Source organism: Vigna umbellata, chromosome 4, assembly GCF_029865625.1.
Source record: "Vigna umbellata cultivar VRB3 chromosome 4, Vumbellata_1.0, whole genome shotgun sequence".
Lineage (NCBI taxonomy): Eukaryota > Viridiplantae > Streptophyta > Magnoliopsida > Fabales > Fabaceae > Vigna > Vigna umbellata.
The window spans coordinates 5,437,309-5,456,986 of NC_142168.1; the positions used below are offsets into that span (position 1 = coordinate 5,437,309).

Here is a 19,678-nt window from a genome sequence, read left to right on the forward strand (position 1 = left end):
AAAAAACTATCTGTGAACCTAACACCAAACAACTAAGTATAACTTACTAATAACCCTTAAATTGACAAAATATATTTAGACAAACTGACCAATGAAAGAGTAGCTGTGAAATGACTTTTCTTAATATATATGGAAAATAATACTTTCATATCACTTAAAAAATATATACTTATTTTACAACTCACTTTAATATAATAATATATATTCTAATTTTAAGTTTAAAAATAAAATAAACATAATTAAGATATTATTATTTTGGGTTATAAAGTAGGGATTTTGTTTTTTGTTTGATAGGTGTTAAAAATCAATCACCTTCTACATATATTTGATATATTGAAGATAAGTACTTTTTGAACTTTTCATGAATTGACTTAGGATATTGATAATAGAAAAATACATTTTACGTAATAAAAGTATGCATTAAGATGAAAGAAGGATTTGCAACTTTCTCTAATACGAGAAAAGAAAAATACATTTGAATACAATTTTTCATTAGAAATGAATAAGAGTTTACAACCTATAGAGAGAGAGAGATGAGTGAAACAGGTAAGAAAAACCTAAATAGTTAATCATTACTTTCTAATATGATAATAATGTATTATATCAATATATATTATTAAAGAATATGGAAAATGTTAGTGTAACCTTCATTAAAAAAAAATTAGTTTCTAGAAGTATGATCACAATTTAATTTCATCATGTTTCGAAATAAAACATTGATAAAACAGCAAGCGAAGTATGAATATGATGAGTGCAAAAAGAAGGCGGCATTCTTTATTCTATAACGGGTTGGGTCATTAAAAGTAAGTTGGACCCCCCAATTTTCTCCTGCACCTCCTTGCTACTGTTTCCTCATTTTCTTCTGAAGCCTGGCTGTTCTTTTCATCATACATTTTCTATTTCACATTTTCTCTACTTAGAAAAACACAACATATCATAACGCATTATAATGAAAGCTATTTTTATGCAATTTGAAAATTTAAGAGTAACTTTCGAATTACTTGAAATTTTTTATGCAAAGGATAACTTCTAAATTATGCAATCTTAGATAATTTTTTACTTTCAAACTAAAAAATTCAGCAAATTTCCAAATTGCAGAATTTAGAAAAATATTTAAACCAAAACGGCATAATAGATTTATTCATATTTACAAAGGTGAAAAAAGAAAGTGAGTGAAAAAAAATATTAAATCCTAAACCCAATGGCCTACATATTATAGGTCTATATTGGATAGGTATTATTGTCTATGAGGTAGGTAAACTATTCATTAATTATAATATTTATCATGTATAACAAATTGTTAATTTGAGATTTGAAGTGTCTTTTTATACTTTTTGGTTGTCAGCTTGAAGTGTGAAGAAAACAATTAGACACAAGCTACTACGAAGATATCTCGATAATGTAAAAACAAGTATGATGTGATTTATTATTAGAAATTTAAATATAATTTAAGTATGATGTGTTTCATTATTAGGAATTTAAGTATAATATATTGATGGAAACTAAATAAGAAGAATAATATGTACAAAAAAATGTGTATAAATTTAGTGTCATTTTCTTTCTATCTCTTATTTTTCAAATTAGGCTGGTCCAAGACTAAATTTAAACAATATTAACTATAGCTGCTCCAATAATTCTTTTATGTATATTGGAAATAAGAGATTTTTTTATGGACTGTTATAACTTGGTAGTCCATAATGCATTTAATACACTAAGTGTCTATTTTATTATATATGCTAATCCATTGAAAAAGAAAAGGTAATACTAATCCACACATGTCTTTAAGGACATGTAATGTAACATTAGATAATACATTATGGAAGAGTGCGCACCTCACTTTTTAACTAGTATCTGTTCACAAAAACTTGTATGAATATAATTTTTAGGTTAATATATTTAATAGACAATTATCTTATGGACTTTCTAATTATCACAATCTTGTTTACGTAGAAAATTTTTAGTCAATTATGTCCATTCACACTCATTTATTCAATAAAATTCTTAATTAAAATAGTTTTAACAATTACTTGTATAAAAGGTATTTACTTTTGGTAATTCATGTAATTAGAAATTTTCTCTCCAAATTCATAATTAATCTCTAAATTAAATTGTATTTTAAAAAATAAACACTTTATAAAAATAAAAATTCATAAATTTATTGTCTTAAAAACACTTTATACATAAATTTAAGGGTTAAATATGTTTTTCGTCCCTTAAGTATCACACAAATTTGGTTTTAGTCCCTACTCAAAACTTTGATGGTTTTTAGTCCTCATAGTTTTGAAAATCTTACTATTAGTCCTTAAAATTGGACGACATTAACTTTTAGTAGATGTGGTAAACAGCGATGCTACGTTTTATGCCAGTTGCCCTGTTCACTCTCTGCCACAGTGGTTGTTTAAGTTTTGAAATGAGATTAAGTATGTTAAGTGTGCATTTGGTTGAAGTGCACTTCGTCATCTCTTATACATGAGATTTTAAGAAGTTGGGTTCTTCTTCGTCACTGTAGTTGGGGGTAAAGAAAGCTGAGGAGCTACATTTGAAGGTTGAAGTTCGTCTTCTTGAGGAGGTAAGTTGATACGTTTTGTTTTGCTCTTCTTCGTGTGAATATAAGGATTGGGGATATAGGGTTTGGGTGGGCACGAAAGCTGAGGAAGGGATTTCTTTGTTGTACTGAAATGAAAGGTGAAAATGAAGGAAATGGTTGGACGCGAAGGTCAATTGGTTCGAGAAAGTCACAAAGCTGTGGATCATCTTCATGGTTAACATCTAAATTGTATGGTTATGGGGAAACATTGTTGCTTTTGAAGGCAACTACTGTGAAGAACAAAGGAAGACTGTTTTATAGATGTAGAAATTAGGCAGTAAGTGATTAAATCTTTCAATTCATGTGCTGAATTTTGTATTAATCGTGTGTTATTTTGATTGCATAGTAATTCAAGTTGTAATTACTTTGAATGACATGATGAAGGAGTTTCTGAAATTGAAGGAAGCTTTGAAAGAAAACGTGAAGAACTTGAAATGTGTTTGGAAAATGAAAAACTTGTAATAGATCTAAGGAAGAAGAACGATAAGCTGAAAAGGAAATTAGAACAAGAGAAGAAAGTTGGGAAAATGATGTTGTTGTTGTTTGTTTTGTCATGGGCGTTAACAATTTTCTTTTGTATTATGTTTTTGTTGAAGATGAATTGTAATTAAGAATTATGGTTGAATAAAATGAGGTTCTTGAGTTTGTCTCCAAATTCTGCTTGACAAAATTCTCCAAATAATTTACTTGTGTTGCCACTTGATGATTAACTTTTTTTCCCTTTAACATTCCACCACTATTACTGGACTTTTGTTGTATGTTAATAAAGAAAACATTGGACAACATAAGAAACTAGAGACAGGCATTAATCCTTGGAGAATCAAAGATAGTTCTCTAAGTAAATGAAAAAACATTCCACTTTTTACTTTTAAGAATTAACCAAAGACATCATTTTTAGCATTCAACTCATTAAAATTAATCATAAACAACTGCTCATGGTTCACCCACTTCCATGTCTCGGATCTGTAAATCTGAACTACGTAGAGTTTGCCTGCTAAAATTGACTAAGCAGAGTATCTATAAATCTAAACTTGGAATAAATAAAGTTAACTTCGCATAATGCAAAGATGAAATACAACAAGAAGCAGGATATAATATGAAGTGGTCCCATACTATTAAATAAGATAAGTTAAGTGGTCCCTTACCACTGACAAAAAATATTGTAATAGCAGTACTAAAGTAAGTCAAGTGGTCCTTTACAATTACATATGATGGTAGATGTTAAAAGCAACCACTGTACCCACTACTATTGTTCCCTAAGTGGGTGACTGTGACTTACAAAATACATTAAAATAAACGTTTGGCTACAATAAATCTTCAATTGGTACTAGTGTTAAACTCTTTGGCAAGTGCACCAAATCGTTCAAGTAATAAACCGTGGTAAGACCAGGTATCGTTTTCCCAAGAGACTCGTAATACTATAAAATTGTGCGATTAACAACTCATCTAGACTCAAGAACAACTCATCATTTAAGAATATGTGCAAAAAGATAAATTCACAAGTAATTACAAGGTTGGACTTTGGTATTGAAGGCACTTGGAAATGGAAAAGACTAGAAATGGTATGAAATGACATTGTTAAGGTTAGTTTTCACCAATGCATTCTTGTGTATAACCAATTTCATCTCCTCTCCATCAATTTACTAAAGTCAATCCACTAAAACACTCTAGCCCTAATCCCTTAGGTGAAAGAGCCTAGGTTTTCTTTATCAAACTCCAATCCCTTGGACAATCTAACAAGCAAACCCGCATTAAGAACTAGGATCTAAGACAACATGTGAATCATATCCCATCCTTGGCTCAATGACCCACAAGGACTCTTGTTTCAGTTCAAGATTTCATATCCCATCCCTGGCTCAATGAAACCCCAAAATCAAGTCATGAACATCCCCATTACATGCAAACTTTAAGATCGAAAACAAGAATACTAGTAATAGATAGAAAAGGCATTTATAAATACGAAACAATCATTCATTACACAAGAATTCATAGGCTACATCTAACCCTAACAATATGAATCCGGTTCTCCATTTCTATGGAGAACCCTAAAGCTTACAAACATGGAAGATGGAAGAAGAAGGAGACCCAAAGGAAGAGGAGGAGATGTTCCCACAAGCTCTTCGCACCCTCCATGAGCTCCAGACGTGAAATCGCGCCTCCAAAGAACCAAAGACACTTTTTCTTTCTGCCTCGTGAGTATATATACTGCCCAAATTCTCGCTTAAGCTAAATTATTCTCGCTTAAGCGAGAATTCTTCTTGGAGAAGATAGTCATTCTCGCTTAAGCGAAAATGACTGTTAAATCAATGACTTCCAGGATCACCGAGGCTCTTCAATGTAATGGAGGATCTTCCTAACATCGAAATAGATCAAAAAAACAAGGGATTAGAATATTATTTACGTAATGTAGCTCAAAATATAGATAAATACTAAAACTAAATAAAAGAGAGGATTTAAGCAAGTAATAAGCTAAAGAAGAGTTGATTTAGCTACTAAAATAATGCTTAGATAATGGTAAGAATTAGCATTATCAACTAGCTTGGGACCCTAGATGTTGTGCAGCCAGTAGCCGTGAGGATGTTCTTCTTCCACCTTGGTGACTTGATGCAAGTCCTGCTCCACTGCCACTTTGAGGTCTTCCTAGTTGAGAAGTCCGCCTTCTTGATATTCCTCCACCTTGTGACATTGATGGAGCTGGTTGTGCTTGAGAACCTCTTGCAGTGGAAGTTGCCCTTGTGCTGCCAGATCCTCCTGCACTTGAAGTGCCCCTTGTGTTTTGTAAATGGAAGTAAGCGACATTGCAATTATCATAGTGTAAATAATTATCAATGTGTAAATAAGTGAAGTTGTAAAAGAGTGATTTTGTACCTTTTTCTTTCTCCTTTTACATGTTCTTACATTATGACCAAATTCATTACAGCTGCTACACTTCATAACAAGATTCTTCTTTGACAATTTTGTATGACTCACATATTCATCAGCCTCCCTTCTTCTTAGTTTTTTAGGCCTCCTAGGGGGTGTTTTATAAATTGGAGGCAGTAGTGCACTAGATTCAGAAGTAGGCCACAATTGTTGTCCATTGATTGGAACAATTTCAGGGCCATAACAAGTTTCATAAGCCTCTTTCTTGTAATAAGGATGTACATAGTCTTTAGGGTTTTCTACTTTGTAATTTATGGCAGTCACAGTGTGCCTGCAAGGTATTCCTACCAAATCCCAAAAGTAACAACTACATGAATGGTTACTTAGGTCAACTACAAACTTATCCATTGTAAACCCGTGAGTGACTTCAAATTTTGCAGCCCTTGCCCAAGTTGGAATCCAATTTCCACTATTCTTTACTTCCCTATCAAGCCTATTTCGTGGTTTAGGCATGACAGCTCCTGTATATGCCTTTGTTTTTTCTCTAAGTGTTGCAAACCTACTCATAATGTAAGTTCTAATCCATTCCGTCATAGTTATGATAGGTTTGTCTCTAGCTAGTAAAGTTGTACTATTAAATGACTCAGACAAATTATTTATCAAGACATCGCATCTAGGATAACTACTGAATGCATGTTTACACCAACACTTAGTGGGAATAGCTAGCAACCAATTGTAAGCTTCAATGTTAATATTCGACAACTCACCCATTTTCTTTTCCCAGTCCTGTTGAAATGTGGCCTTGGCAGCCCCCATCATAAGATCTCTAATAAGCACTCCTTCACCAAATTTCTTCTTGTAATTGTTATACAAGTGCCTTAAGCATAATCTATGTTCCACTCCATCCAAGATGTCATAAAAAACTGTCATAAAAAAGGTCTTGGTCAATAGTAAATAATGTCACTGTTACGAAATAAAAATAGGAAAACATTAAAATGAAAATACCTTTTATTGATCAGAAATGAAAATCCAACGTTGACAATCAATGTCACCAATATCATCCAGAAGTAGTGTCAAAAATCATCTCCAGCTTTCTTTGCATTCATTTTCAACCACAACAAAAGCTAGTGGGAAATATTGGTCATTGGGGTCTCTGCCCACTGCCACCTGTCAATACCAAATTTCGTCCGGATTGATTTTTGGCTTTATCGTATTCTATTGTCTTATATTCTATTATTTACTCGTTTTCATTTACATTGTCATTTTCATTTCTTTTCTTGTATTTTATTTTTATTTTCTTTTTAGTATTTTATTTTACTTTTCCTTTCATAATTTCCATTTTCAAACTTTGTTTTTACTTCTTATTTTTATTTTTAGTTTTGTTCTAATATAATTAATGTGGTTAAATGCAATTAACATAAAAAAAAAAGAAAAAAAAGGTTTGGAACATTCTATTTTGTCTTTAGTAAAAAAAATGTTTTGTCGAGGGAAGGACAACGAGTGTGAGTGTGTTGGAGGGGAGGGGGCAGAAAACGGCTTCTGCAGTAAGGATTTGGAGATTTGGTCAGTGCATCAACACAAAAAAGGCAGAGAAGAAGGATTAGGGGGCAGAGAGATATTTTTGTGGAGGGATCATAAAAAAGAAAAAAACTTTGCTTCAGGGGAAGCTGGAGGCGAGCTATCTGGGCATCATTACTGCCGGCACCAACTCCACTCCTTGCAGCCGTCGTTGGAGACACCAAGCAATAACAGAGGAGCTCCAAGAGGTAAGCAACTCCTTCACTAGTTCACACTATCATGTATAATGGAATAAGCATTGGAGATATATACTTGCTGTTGCATTTTTATGCTTAATAATACTGTGTACGAACCTTCACCATCGTCTCCTATAGTAACCTACATTCTTACCGAATGTCATCATCCTACATTCCTCTGCTAAAGAAATCCCAGCAAGTCATAAATTAATTTCTCATAATCCCCCCACGGGATACCACCTCCAGCATCATCATCTTCAACCGTAACCATCTTCAACACGGCTAACATTCATCGTCAACCCCAACAAACATAACCCGTGTCACTCCCTCTCACCTGCAATCAACCAAACTCAGAAACTCATAAACCAAAACAAAAACCCATTCTTCTCCTCTCTTTTCTCCCATCCTCGGAACCCAATCATCCTTCCCCCCACTCACGACACAGTCATCATCAAAACCCCAAGACTGATGCCCAGAATAATACCAACGGGAGGGTAGTTGTTGGCGGTGAGTTTGGATTCCGAGTAGAAGAGTTGGACTCCACGCACGACGGGGAGGGGAAGGTAGTGGTAGAAGCAAAACGTGAGACCGGTGGCTTCGAACTCGACGGATAAGGGCGGCCTTGGATGGGTGGCATCGGTCGGTGGAGGCGGTGGTTCGTGCGCGCGCAGGGGAGGCAAACCTCCTTGGGTTACCTTCTTCGAAGGAAGTCTTAGGTCTCTCTCGGCTCTTTTTTTGGATTCAAGTGGAAGGGGAAAAGAAACCTGGGTCTTGGATGCTGCTGGTAGATTTCACTCGAACCCTAATGAGTTTCTGAACAAAGGGGCTCTAGGCCTAGCCCGTGTGCTCCCCTTTTGCCCTCCCGTTTCAAGCATTGCTCCCATTCCACACCTCTGGTTTTACCTCACTCTTTGCTCTCATTGGATTTTACTATCTGCAATCTTATTTTATTTTCCTAATTATAATTTTTTTTATATATTACTATTGTCTTCGCGTGCTCTCTATTTTAACCCCACATCATTATGTCTTCTGCCTGTGTTTTGTGCTTTATTTATGTTTGCCGGTTTTAATTTTATCTGTTACATATTAATCACTACATATACATTCTTAATTGGTTACTGCACCTTTTTTACTTTTCCTTCATTGTACTAATTGTTTTATTGTTATTACGCTGCTAATTTTATTTTCTATTTTAAACTTTTATCTTTATATATAAAAATCACAAAAAATATAATTATAAAAGTAAAAAAAATATAATAAAATGAATATATTTCTCTTTTATTATTTATTTTATGTTTTATACGTTATTTTTCTTTATGTGAATATCATTATTATATTATTTTATTTTAAATACATAGATAAATATAATTTTTATTAAACCCAATGTAAATATAACTATTATTCTTATAATTTTATATAGCAAAAATTACAAAAAAAAAACGAAGGGCAAAATAATGGTATGAGTGCTCGTGCGATCGTCCGCATCAGCCTAGCACTCGATACTCTCAAGTCTTTCTAAAAATTAAATAATGGAAAAATTAAATAATGGTATAAGTACTCGTGTAATCGTCCACATCAGCCTAGTACTTAATACTCTTGATCTAAAAATTAAATAATGGTATAAGTACTCGTGCGATGGTCCGTATCAGCCTAGTACTTAATATCATTAATGTAAAAATTAAATAATGATATGAGTGTTCGTGCGATCGTCCGCATCAGCCTAACACTCAATACTCTCAAGTCTCCCTAAATAAGTAGATAACGGTATGAGTGCTCGTGTGATCGTTCGTATCGTCCTAGTGCTTAATATCGTTATTTCTCTTTTAAAAAAAATAATTAAAAATATTTAAATATCATTCTAAAGGTATGAGTACTCGTGTGACCATCCGCATCGGCCTAGTACTCATTACCTTCTTTTTTCTCGAAAATATAAAAAAATATATATAAAATATTCAAAAGCCAAAAACATCAACACTTTAAAGCAAACAAACAATCTTTTGACCAGAACTACGTGATCCTTGATTCTCCATCAAAACTGGAGATACGTAGGAGCAAGGCTAGTCCTTGTCAGGTTCACTTCCCCAAAAATCCAAATTTATCCAAAATCATTTTCCAAACAAATTTTCTAAATCATTTCCAAACAAACTTCTCAAACAGTTTCCAAAGAACTACGTAACCCTGATTTCTCATTTTGAATGAGAATACGTAGGAGCAAGGTCAATCCTTGTCGGGCCCAAAAAACTAAAAAATACATTTTGTTTATTTAGAATTTTATTTTAGGGGATAGTTAAACATTTTGAAAACCACATCATATTCGTGCATTTAGTTAAAGGTACTGCCTTAGGGTAGGCGTTGTAGGGTGCTAACACCTTCCCTACGCGTAACCGACTCCCGAACCCAGAATCTGGTTTTCGTGGACCGTGTCTTATCATTTTATGGTTTTTCCGTAGTTTTCCAGAATAAACTATGGTGGTGACTCCAAATCTCTTTTCAAAACCCGTTCCATTTTTTTGGATCGTCGTCCCGTCGCTTATTCCGGTTGCGACAGATGGCGACTCCACTGGGGACTTTTTTAGAGAGTCAAGCCACTTAACTATATGCGCGAATTCAATGTGGTTTTTCTTTATGTTTTTCTTCCCTTTTTCTTTATCTGTCTTTGATATTTGAATAATCGCATGTGAATAAATTTGCTTGTTGGATATTGAACCCTAGGGTAGAAAACATGTTATATCTGCCTGGGAATCTTCTGGTTGTTTTGCAGGTGAGGGTTTGGGGTGTACAATTGCATTCTCCCTTCACACACACACATTATACACATCATGAGTGGGGCCCTATACCCGGGTCTGAGCGTAGCTTAGAAATAGAGGGGTTGTGTAGCGATGCCATTTGGGACATACTTCCTGTTTGGCTATCGTGAGAACCCCAGCTAGAGTTTGTTCTCTTCACTTGTGTCTCCGCATCTAGTTGATTACTCGACTGTTGTGGAGATACTATGAAGGGGGCCATAGCTCTAGTGACCATCGACCTTTAGGTTCAGGGAGCCATCCTTGTGAGGGTGCATATACTTGACCTTCAATCTGAAGCGCTGAACCTTTATTAGGGCACAAAGGGAGATGTGTGCAGTCTTATAACCCTCATTTTTGCTTAATAAAATCCAACACCTTGTACATATCACTATATCTTTTGATACATTTTTTTCTTTCTTTTCTTTCTTTTTCTCATGCATTTTTATGGTCTTGTCACTGGTTCTAGTCAGGAAATTATAAATTTGATGAGACAAAATGGAAATTAACATGAGATCTGAAGTCAACGGGGGTTCAAGTTCAGACATTTTAAAGGAAATGTTAGCCATTGAAGTAAAGGAAGGTAATATGGATGACCTGAGAGAACGGCTGAAGAAAATGAAGACAACCCAAAAGGATGCATTCAGGAAGGAGTATGAGAATTTGTTGAGCCTGTCAGAGGTGAAGAGTTTGGGCAAATCTTAAATACACCTCTCAAGGCCAAAGCTCTATACAACTAAATCGGGCAGTATACCCATATCATGTAGCAAGTGATAATCATAAGAGTGCGCCTTATGAGATTGGAAAGTGAATTCAACTTAAGGGTAAAGCAAGGGGCATTTCTAAAGGATACCTAGAGTTGGTACTTGCATCGAAAGGTGGGAAACAATTACGAATGTACTAGCTCTTATCCTCTATGGTGTCATGCTATAATATGATGGAGTTTGTCGGCTACGCCGCCATGAATGCATTTGTGGGTTATAAAGAGCGCTATGAGAATCCAATCACTGCTATCCTAGCTGAAGTTTATGGGACCCTGCATCGTTGTTATGAGCTAAAGGACAGGAAGATGTTGTGTTGCTTATTGGTGGTGCATGCATGGTTCATCTCTCGGATGAGTAAGGGAGCCTTGAATGCCACATGTCCTATGGAGGAGCTACTGCAATGTTTGCTATCCTGAGAGGATCGCCAACGCCTGCATCTCTTGCCACATCGCAGATCATATGAGGAATGAATCTTTGTTGAAATGCTTCATCAAGTTGAGGACACTTGGGGGCAATGTTGTTCGCTTCGAAGAAAGGCCCAAGATCATGGACTGTTAATGAAAGATTTCCTTAGCCAATGAATCACATAAAGGGTTAAGACAATCAAGTCGTAATTCACGTTAATTTCCCCTACCCAAATTGTGAAAAACAATCTCATAATGATGAGCAGTGGATGTAAGCAACAACGACAAAACTAGAGAAGGAATGTTGACATTGAGCTAAAAGGAGACATAAAAATCGATGAGTCAGATGAAAGAATATGTCGTTAAAGATGGGCGGGTTACAAAGGAGCTGAAAGAGGAGTCTCTCACAACTAGCTTCCCTTGCTAATGGAGCCAATGAAGGCATCCCTAAGTTATTAGTTGATGTTGAGTCTGCAGTGTCAATCTTTAACTTGCCTAAGGGGATTGAAACTTTCCTCAATTGCTGCAAAAGCTGATCAAAGAAATGAAAAATATGATGCCCAAGGCCCGAGTCAGTCGACCAAGACTTCCTATGCCTCACATTTTGGGAACTTCTGAGTGATGAACTACCCTATTGACTTTGTTTCATGTTAATTTCCAAACTATGCTGGGGCAATGTTTTCACAGGTTTATAATTTCCGACTAGAGTATTTGAACTACATTGTCTCTTCTTTTTCTTTTCTTTTTCATTTTCTTTTTCTTAATTTGTTTAAAAAAAACTTAAAAATAAGGTTAAACATCCAAGATACCCTAAAGGACTCGAACCAGTTACCAAATCTTAGAGAACCAAGGGAAAGTTCAAGAAGGGATGAAAGTCGGTGTCCAACAATTGAATGAGCAAATGAGTTGAATCCTAGAATGCCTTACAAAACCCTGGAGATTCGCCCACGCCACATCCGCAACAAAGAGTTTTAGGGGCACCAATTTTCCCACGATATGTCTTCTTCCTGAATTACACTCCACCCTTGGGAGTGGACTCGGGACAACTTTGCATTCAAAAGGTGAAAAATAACGCAGTTGAAAGAGGAAAGAAGCTTGGGGCACTTTCATGGTCCCTACCGAAATGATTCAACCACGCCTTGTGAGTAAGACAATGACGAAGCAACCCGAGTTGAAATTTGCTCCTCGTGTCATTACGCCAATGGATGTTGACGCTGACAGACATAAATTTGAAATGTCTTTGAAAAGCGTGAGAGCCATAGAAGTTGGAGGAAGCCTTGCAGGGCTATGCTTAGTCTCAAAGGTGGTGATACTTCCCAAAGTATAGATGACAAGGAGAGACCACTTGCCTTAAGACCCATCTCATGACATATGGGAAAACAAAAATTGTTCATGCGTGTGATGAAAAGTTGCTAGTTCATTTCGTCTAAGGTAGATTGGCTGGCATGACACCAAACTGGGAACTCATCTTGAGCAGTCGTGCATCCGGTCTTGGGAAGATCTGGTGGATGCTTTCTTGAGGCAGTACAAATATATCAGGGATGTGGCACCTGCTAGATTACAACTGCAGACCTTCGAGAAGGAGTCCAAATTGTTCGAAGAATATGCCAAAGGTGGAAAGAGACTGTTGCTCAAATGAAGTTTCATGAGAGTGACAGGGAAATGGTTCCCATATTCCTCAATACTCTGTAATCACCCTTCTGTGAGACCATGGTGAGCAGTGTTTGCCTAAACTTCTCAAACTTGGTGATAATCCAAGAAAGAATTGAAGTTGGTGTGAAGACTGAAAAGATCGCACAAGGTCCTACCATGACAACAAATGTGAACAAGTCTGGTCTAAGCCTGGGATAAGGAGAGAAGAAAGAGCTCAATCACATCCCACTGCTCAAATACCGTTGGCCTACCCTTTGAAACTGCTTTGAGACAAAATTAGACTCGACCCAAACTCAACTTTCCACCAAGCTGTCAGGTAGAAAAATGTTTGATCAAGAGAAAAGGCCTACGAGTTTCACTCCTAACCTTCTGACTTATGCAATGTTTCTTCCAAGTCTCCTGCATAAAAGGCTTGGTCTCTACTTGTTACATGAAGCCTTTAAAGCCTCAATACCTCAAGACTCGTGATGCATCATATACAAAAGGTGATTATCATGAAGGGGTTATTGGTCATTCCACCAAAAAGTGTTGGGTGTTCAAGCACAAAGTGCAATCTTTGATTGATTCAAGATGATTAAAGTCTAAAGAAAGTCAACCCAACACTGGGGCAAGGCTTGAGAATGCCATTACAAATGCCACGAAGAAATGAAGTGGGCTTTAAGATCACATAAGAAAGCATAAGTCATTGTACAAGTGAATTCGATGTTGTGAAGTGTCTTGCTATGGAGAAGTATGCTCATTGGTATCACATCTTCATCCATGACTTGCAATGCGAACATTCACTACAGGGTTTCTCCAAGTAGTGCTGGAAATCGAGTCTTGAAAGGGTATTACGAAAAAAAGGAAAACAAAATTGAGAAAAACAAAAAAATGAAGGAAATCTTCAGTCACTTGTCTTTCTTGTGAATCGCTAAACTCTTGTTTTTCGAAAATAGAAAAAAGGAAAAGAAAAAAATGATGAATATAAAAAATAAAAATGCAGTGTCAAGCTTTTCTGAGGTCAAATGTTTAAAAATAACAATTTGATGTTTTCTTTCGAGATGTTTGTGCACGTGTTGCTTGAAAGCCTTCACCCTTCACCTTTTCAAAATAAAGGATCTTCCTTAACAAACAATAACACTACCCTCATCAACAAATACCTTTACACTGGGGCAGATTGGTCTGACCAAAATTACTCTCGCTTGTGCTAGTTGGGTGATCCCTGAATTCATTGAGACAAACAAAAGAACTTTCAAAAAGAGAATACGTCCACTAGATTGAAAACCCGAAAGGGCGGTCTAGAAAGAAAAAAAAAACGACTCGTGTTGAGGTTATCTAATCGTAGAGTTAATCTTTGGAAAATAAGGCAATCAGTTTTCGAAATGATGTGTGGCCTCCTTTCTTTATCCAAAAAAAAACACAAAAATATATCCATTGTCACCCTGTTTTGAGCCAAAAATAAATTCTTTTTCAAATTATCCCCAAGCAAGGGTTGTCATCAGGTAGGAGTCAACTCATGATGCAAATGAAGAGCACTCAATGATCAAACGAAGAAATTTCATCAAGAAGAGTGAAGAAATAAAGTGTTGAAAAACGAAGTTTAAGAAGAATGAAAAACGAAGTTTGAGAAGAAATAAAAGGTTCAAAAAGTCAAATAGTTGATGCAATGCCTAGATGATAACCCTTGTTCAAAAAAAATATAACCGACAAGCATTCATTTGGGCCTTTAATCCTTTCTTTCGATACCTTCTAGCATTGGCCACATTACAAGCCTAATAAAGTCCACACAGATTGAATAATGTTTGCTCAAATTTTTATAAATCTTAATTTTGCGATGAGACAAAATGACTTGCAATGTGTCCAAAAAAAAAAACAAAAAAAACAAAAAAAAACAAAAAATTTGAAAATGAATGAAAAAAGAAAAAGTAATGTCTCAGGAAGAAGGGATCTCTTTGCCAATCAGCCAGCAGCATGCAAAAGAAAATCAGACCAATTGGGGTCATCCTTTTTAACCGATCCTTTTCATGCCCACTACCTCTTCCAAACATAACCCCGTGCCAAAAAACTGGGGCAATTTTGTGGATCTCACCACGCATCTTCGCCCTGAAATTTATCAACCCATAATCTCAAGACTGGGGCAGCTTCGCGAATCTCACTTGATTTTTTTTTCACCCGAATTTTCAAAGATCCATACCCCATGCTCATTTTCCCAAGCACCAAACTGGGGCAACTTTCGAGATATCCCGTTTCACTTTGACATTCACATATCACATCTCCGGCGAGGAGTATATGGGGAATGATGTGCCCACGTGGTTGTCCTAGTCTTCTCCAAACCATCTTAAACATCTGTCATTTTTCTCACTTGCCAGTGAATTCAAGCATGTGTGCATTGATGTCACGAAAGAAAAGTCAAAATGTAATTATCTCAAACTTTAGACCTCGGATGTATGACATTCCCCACTTTCACAAAACATTGAAAATAAAGATCGGTTTGATGATGATTGCAAGTAAGATGAATGACACAAGTAAAAAAAAGAAACCACAAAACAAAGCAAATGTTTTTCATATGTGCATCCATCCATCAAAAGAAAATCTTTTAGATCGAAACCCTCTTCATTCATATGAATGGTTGTCGAATCCTTCTTCAAAAATACAAAAAGAATAACATTATGGTCTTCTCTTCAAGTTGTGTTGTTTCTTGTTGATCATTTTTTTTTTCTTTCTCTCATTTGGGGTTTTGACACCCACATCTATACACCCTATTCACCGCTTTTAAGTTTGGGTTTCAACATTCTACCATGGTCTTTACACCTTGTTTCTCTTATCCTCATGTCAGGATCCTTTCTTTGGGAATAGTCACTGATGTCTTTTCAAAAATCAAATTTCTGTCAAAAATTCCAAAAAAAAAGGGCATTTCACAAAATTACAAATTTCAAGATTTCCAAAATTTGAAAGCCCACTTTCTATACTGGCCCCCAAAGCCCAGTTTCCATACTGGCCCACAAAGCCCAGCTCGCCTGGCCCCAAAGCCCAGTTTTGCCTGGCACCCTGAGCCTAGTTTTATCTAGCACCCTCAGTTTTCTTCTTCGATATCGACCCTCTACTAAGCAATGGTCAAATTTCAATTTGTTGTTTTGCGATAACGGCCCTCTGCTTGGCAACGGTCAAATTTAAGTTGTTCTTCTGCGATATTGGCCCTCTGCAAGGCAATGGTCAAGTCCAGATTTTAGTTTTTCTAACGGCCCTCTGCTAAGCAACGGTCAAATTTAGGTTGTTCTTCTACGATATTGGCCCTCTGCAAGGCAATGGTCAAGTCCAGGTTTTAGTTTTTTAAAACGGCCCTCTGCTAGGCAATGGTCGAACCAAGTTTTCTTCTGCGATATTGGCCCTCTGCAAGGCAATGGTCAAGTCCAGATTTTAGTTTTTCTAACGGCCCTCTGCTTGGCAAAGGTCGAATTTAAGTTTTCTTCTGCGATATTGGCCCTCTGCAAGGCAACGGTCGAATCCAGTTTTCGTTTGGTGTTACCGGCCCTCTGCTAGGCAATGGTCAAATCCAGTTTTCGTTTGGTGTTACCGACCCTCTGCAAGGCAATGGTCAAATCCAGATTTTAGTTTTTCTAATGGACCCTCTGCTCGGCAATGGTCGGATTCAGTTTGTTATTCTACGTGTTGACCCTCTGCTCGGCAATGGTCGAATTCAGCTTGTTATTCTACGTGTTGACCCTCTGCAAGGCAATGATCAAGTCCAGGTTTCCAGTTTTCGTCTTATGTTGCTGACCCTCTGCTCGGCAATGGTCAAATTCAGCTTGTTGTTCTGTGCTACCGACCCTCTGTTAAGCAATGGTCGAGTCTAGATTTTCGTTTTGTGTTACTGGCCCTCTGCTAGGCAATGGTCAATTCCAATTTGTTGATCTGCAATGTCAGCCCTCTGCTACGCAATGGTCGATTTCTTTCATTACAATCTCACATTTTGCATGGATTTGGCTAATCTTATGTCTCGTATTCATCTTCCTTCATTTCGCCTCCTTAGAAATCCAGACGAAATTAGTATTTCAATCTTTACTTATATTTTACAATATAATATGAAAACATCACTTTGTCATATTATCTAGTAAAATCTAAGTAAAGAGGGGCAGTTGTCAATACCAAATTTCGTCCGGATTGATTTTTGGCTTTATCGTATTCTATTGTCTTATATTCTATTATTTACTCGTTTTCATTTACATTGTCATTTTCATTTCTTTTCTTGTATTTTATTTTTATTTTCTTTTTAGTATTCTATTTTTATTTTATTTTACTTTTCCTTTCATAATTTCTATTTTCAAACTTTGTTTTTACTTCTTATTTTTATTTTTAGTTTTGTTCTAATATAATTAATGTGGTTAAATGCAATTAACATAAAAAAAAAGAACAAAAAGGTTTGGAACATTCTATTTTGTCTTTAGTAAAAAAAATGTTTTATCAAGGGAAGGACAACGAGTGTGAGTGTGTTGGAGGGGAGGGGGCAGAAAACGGCTTCTGCAGTAAGGATTTGGAGATTTGGTCAGTGCATCAACACAAAAAAGGCAGAGAAGAAGGATTAGGGGGCAGAGAGATATTTTTGTGGAGGGATCATAAAAAAGAAAAAAACTTTGCTTCAGGGGAAGCTGGAGGCGAGCTATGTGGGCATCATCACTACCGGCACCAACTCCACTCCTTGTAGTCGTCGCTGGAGACACCAAGCAATAACAGAGGAGCTCCAAGAGGTAAGCAACTCCTTCACTAGTTCACACTATCATGTATAATGGAATAAGCATTGGAGATATATACTTGCTGTTGCATTTTTATGCTTAATAATACTGTGTACGAACCTTCACCATAGTCTCCTATAGTAACCTACGTTCTTACCGAATGTCATCATCCTACATTCCTCTGCTAAAGAAATCCCAGCAAGTCATAAATTAATTTGCCCTCTCGTTTCAAGCATTGCTCCCATTCCACACCTCTGGTTTTACCTCACTCTTTGCTCTCATTGGATTTTACTATCTGCAATCTTATTTTATTTTCCTAATTATAATTTTTTTTATATATTACTATTGTCTTCGCGTGCTCTCTATTTTAACCCCACATCATTATGTCTTCTGCCTGTGTTTTGTGCTTTATTTATGTTTGCCGGTTTTAATTTTATCTGTTACATATTAATCACTACATATACATTCTTAATTGCTTATTGCACCTTTTTTACTTTTCCTTCATTGTACTAATTGTTTTATTGTTATTACGCTGCTAATTTTATTTTCTATTTTAAACTTTTATCTTTATATATAAAAATCACAAAAAATATAATTATAAAAGTAAAAAAAATATAATAAACTGAATATATTTCTCTTTTATTATTTATTTTATGTTTTATACGTTATTTTTCTTTATGTGAATATCATTATTATATTATTTTATTTTAAATACATAGATAAATATAATTTTTATTAAACCCAATGTAAATATAACTATTATTCTTATAATTTTATATAGCAAAAATTACAAAAAAAAAAACGAAGGGCAAAATAATGGTATGAGTGCTCGTGCGATCGTCCGCATCAGCCTAGCACTCGATACTCTCAAGTCTTTCTAAAAATTAAATAATGGAAAAATTAAATAATGGTATAAGTACTCGTGTAATCGTCCGCATCAGCCTAGTACTTAATACTCTTGATCTAAAAATTAAATAATGGTATAAGTACTCGTGCGATCGTCCGTATCAGCCTAGTACTTAATATCATTAATGTAAAAATTAAATAATGATATGAGTGTTCGTGCGATCGTCCGCATCAGCCTAACACTCAATACTCTCAAGTCTCCCTAAATAAGTAGATAACGGTATGAGTGCTCGTGTGATCGTTCGTATCGTCCTAGTGCTTAATATCGTTATTTCTCTTTTAAAAAAAATAATTAAAAATATTTAAATATCATTCTAAAGGTATGAGTACTCGTGTGACCGTCCGCATCGGCCTAGTACTCATTACCTTCTTTTTTCTCGAAAATATAAAAAAATATATATAAAATATTCAAAAGCCAAAAACATCAACACTTTAAAGCAAACAAACAATATTTTGACCAGAACTACGTGATCCTTGATTCTCCATCAAAAGTGGAGATACGTAGGAGCAAGGCTAGTCCTTGTCAGGTTCACTTCCCCAAAAATCCAAATTTATCCAAAATCATTTTCCAAACAAATTTTCTAAATCATTTCCAAACAAACTTCTCAAACAGTTTCCAAAGAACTACGTAACCCTGATTTCTCATTTTGAATGAGAATACGTAGGAGCAAGGTCAATCCTTGTCGGGCCCAAAAAACTAAAAAATACATTTTGTTTATTTAGAATTTTATTTTAGGGGATAGTTAAACATTTTGAAAACCACATCATATTCGTGCATTTAGTTAAAGGTACTGCCTTAGGGCAGGCGTTGTAGGGTGCTAACACCTTCCCTACGCGTAACCGACTCCTGAACCCAGAATCTGGTTTTCGTGGACCGTGTCTTATCATTTTATGGTTTTTCCGTAGTTTTCCAGAATAAACTATGGTGGCGACTCCAAATCTCTTTTCAAAACCCGTTCCATTTTTTTGGATCGTCGTCCCGTCGCGAATTCCGGTTGCGACACCACCAACAACTGACCACCATATGTTGTCTTCAGATGACAATCATCTACCCCTATGAAGGACCTGCAACTTCCTAAGAAGCCTTGCTTACAGCCCTCTAAACACATAAAATGACCCAAATCTTGGTGGCAAACTTGGTTGGGGTTGATTCACTTTAATTTTAAAGGTTCTAGACTTCACTCTTAGCAATTCACCCACATAATCATATAGACGACCATTTTGTCGTTCTCCATCACCAACAAAAGAATCCAAAG

At 35.8% G+C, this 19,678-nt stretch overlaps 1 protein-coding gene across 1 annotated transcript; it reads right to left on the minus strand.

Annotated features, from left to right (window-relative positions):
• Positions 1–5,227: 5,227 nt before the first annotated feature.
• LOC148199098 (uncharacterized) lies at positions 5,228–6,265 on the minus strand. Its single transcript, XM_088112573.1, has one exon. The coding sequence runs from the start codon at positions 6,263–6,265 to the stop codon at positions 5,228–5,230; it is 1,038 nt and encodes a 345-aa protein (XP_087968699.1).
• Between the last annotated feature and the right edge of the window lie 13,413 nt (positions 6,266–19,678).

Bases quoted from the DNA above. Each gene is read 5' to 3' on its own strand.
- LOC148199098 (XM_088112573.1), bottom strand. From the start codon at position 6,265: ATGGGGGCTGCCAAGGCCACATTTCAACAGGACTGGGAAAAGAAAATG.